The sequence below is a fragment of the Muscardinus avellanarius genome, assembly GCF_963383645.1.
Source record: "Muscardinus avellanarius genome assembly, chromosome: 13".
Lineage (NCBI taxonomy): Eukaryota > Metazoa > Chordata > Mammalia > Rodentia > Gliridae > Muscardinus > Muscardinus avellanarius.
Window position 1 is genome coordinate 52780096 of NC_137799.1, and position 3278 is coordinate 52783373.

At 40.5% G+C, this 3278-nt stretch overlaps 1 protein-coding gene across 1 annotated transcript; it reads left to right on the forward strand.

Moving 5' to 3' along the window:
• Positions 1-1968: 1968 nt before the first annotated feature.
• Positions 1969-2541, forward strand: LOC308272204 (interferon alpha-2-like; the record flags this gene model as incomplete). Its single annotated transcript, XM_080708970.1, has 1 exon — positions 1969-2541. The coding sequence occupies one exon, from the start codon at positions 1969-1971 to the stop codon at positions 2539-2541; it is 573 nt and encodes a 190-aa protein (XP_080565096.1).
• Positions 2542-3278: the final 737 nt, after the last annotated feature.

Here is a 3278-nt window from a genome sequence, read left to right on the forward strand (position 1 = left end):
CATAGTGAAGATAAGTCTTACTGATAATCAGTCTAAATCGATGGCTGTGAATATCTTTTTACAAGGATTAATATCTTAAACTAAAGTAGAAAGCTCATATCTATATATATGTTTACATATTTATGTATATGTGTGAATAATACATAAAATAGTGTAAGATACATAGTAGTGATATATAATTCATAACACACATATATGTGTACATTTGCATACACCTATTTCATTGGTGGATTCTGACAGCTGCCACCCTCTCTCTCCTCCCTACTTTCCTGGATGCCATTCTCCCACCCCATTCACAGAAGCCTCCCCCTCCTCAGTGCAAAGTCCCCAGCTGCTCTCCTCACTCACTGCTCAGTAACCACCCAGCTCATTCACACAGCTGCTTCCTGTCCCATCCTGGTTTCTGGCTGTCGTTTTTTCTTTTTTTTTCATGCCACCAAATAAAAGCAAAAGTTGTGTGAAAGCTGAAAGCTCTAGGGTTGCCTGAAACCCTCATCTGAGGGGCTTTCTGCCCTCCTGGTAAATAGTTTTATAAATAAGAAATGTCTTTTTTTACAATGACGTAAATAATAGCTATGAGGAGAGAGATAAAAGGAAACAGAAAGAAGAGTTCACTTTCCTCTGGGAGCTATTACAGGAGAGGGCCGACCACTGGCCAAGACCACAGAGGACAAGACCTTCTGTGTAGAATTTTTTTCTCTTGGTAAAAGTTTTTTTTTTTTTAAATATGGAGATAAAATGGGCTCTTTTATAGAAAGAATAGACCCCAATATTCAAGGCGTCCATTTCCTTGGTGTTTGCACCGTGAATGGGAAAACAACTCCCAGCCTCGGGCAGGTCATGAGCTCTTTGGACACTGGTTAGCTCCATGAGGAAAGAGTTGGTCACAATGAGTCCCTGATGCTCAATGGCCTAGAGCCCCCACTCCCATCACTCCCTCTGTGTATTGTGTGACACCAGGAGGCAGGCGAGCCTGCACATCTAAATGTGGAACTGCAAGAAAAGTCAGAAAAAATCTAGGTTGCCAATTTGCAGATGCACTCCTATTACACAACATTGCTTGACTTTATAGTAAAGAGGGTGGATTGTAAATTAGTACAACCACTTTGGAGATCAGTATGAAAGTTCCTCAAAAGACTAGAAATGGAACCACCATATGACTCAGCCATATGACTCCATGGTATCTTCCCAGAGGAACTGAAGTTAGAATACTATAGTGATACATGCATAGTCATGTTTTTACAGCACAATTCATAATAAACAAATTATGGAACCAACCTAGGTGTCCATCAACAGTAGTATACATAACTGAATTAATTATGGCACATACATTCAATAACATTTTATTCAGCCTCAAAGAACAACAAATGGTGTCCTTTGGATCCTAGTTTCTAGGATGAAACTAGAGAATATTATGTGAAGTTAGATCAGGCAATCTCAGAAAGTCAAGAGTTAATTGTTTACTCTGAGATGTAGAAAACAAAAGGATGTCAGATAGTTGAGGAAATACATTAAATGACAATAAATAATGATTTTTCATTCAATGTTTTATTTAGTAATTTTAAACTCTGTACTTAATAAAAGTGAAGTTCACAATACAGAAGTAAAGATAAATACATGCTATACATTGATATAGCATTGATATAGACTATAAATATGCTATAAAATAGAGTAAGATCCCCAATGAGGAATACATTTCTAAAAAATATAGTCTCTGAAGGGGAGAACAGAGGAAGGGGAAGCAATAATCAAAACCAAAATGGTTGTGAAACACTTCTAAAAACCCAAGTAGAGAATCCATAAAGGAAAACAAAAACAGAAGTAGAAAGTGAGGGAGGGCATTCAGAAAGTGGAAAGTATAATGGTTCCCATATAAAAACCATGCACAAAGCAAGGTCTTCATGGAACCTGGAGGAAGGTTCACAGTGACCCCCCTCAGCCAGGCCAGCAGCATCTGCAAGATCCACAATGGCCTCGCCCTTTGCTGTCCTGCTGGCCCTGGGGCTGCTCAGCTGCAAGGCAACCTGCTCTCTGGCATGGGACCTGACTCACAACTATAACCTGGGCCTGGCTGCTCCTGACACACAAGACCAGTCAGCTCTGACCCTCCTCACACAACTGAGGACAAGGCCCCTGTACTCCTGCAGGAACTACAGAAAGGACTTTGGCTTCCCCCAGCAGCACTTTCACAGCAAGCAGGGGCAGGAGCCTCAAGCCTTGTGTGTCCTGCAGGAGGTGACCCAGCACGTCTTCGACCTCTTCAGCACACAGGAGTCCTCTGCCGCTTGGGAGGAGACCCTCCTGCACCAACTCCTGGCTGACCTGCACCAGCAGCTGAGTGAGCTGGAGGCCTGTGAGATGCAGCAGGTGGGGGTGGCAGAGCCCGCCCTGATGGCTGTGAGGAGCTACTTCCAGAGGATCACTCTCTACCTGAGACGGCACAAGTATGTCCCCTGTGCCTGGGAGGTGGTCAGAGCAGAGGTCATGAGATCCTTGTCTGCATCAGCAAACTTGCAGGGAGGACTGAGGAGCAAGGAGTGAGACCTGGTCCACAGGACAGTGACTCTCACTGAAGATCTCACTGCATCACACTTCCACAATTCTATCCTTTATATGACTCTCATTTTTATTACAATCACAACATAAAATCTATCAATTTGCCAAATCTGGAGTTTTAAGCCTAAAGTTACTCCTTACATGTTATGAGCAAGAGAATATATCCCTCTATTTTATTTAAATATTTATTTTTATAATATTTATAAGATATAAATTATTGTTGCCTATATAATTGCATTTGTACTTTATAATGCAGCTGACATAACAAAACATTCTGTTTGTATTTGGTGAATTTCTTATTTTGCTTTCTTCATTAAATTATTACTAAGAAAAAGTTCCTTGCATGTTTATTCTTTAAAAGGAAACCTCAGGCCCGATTATGCAACTTCATTAAAAATGGTAGAGTTAATAGATACATTAAAGTTATATTATATGTACAAATTTATTTCTTTGAAGCCAGGTTGTATGTTGTCTCATGCTACCGACATGAGCAAGACAAATCTAGTTTCTGCTCTCTTGTGTCTTTGATTTCTATAGGGAAAGAAATTATAAAACCATAATCATACTTAGTATCAGTTATTTAAATGCTATAAGGAGAAGAAAAATAATGACATTTCTCTGTAGAAGGTAGAACATAGCATGACGGGCCTTACAGGTGCCAACAAGATGTCATCTAACGCAGAAGACAAGTTGATGGATCCACCTCTAAGTGCAAATGCACC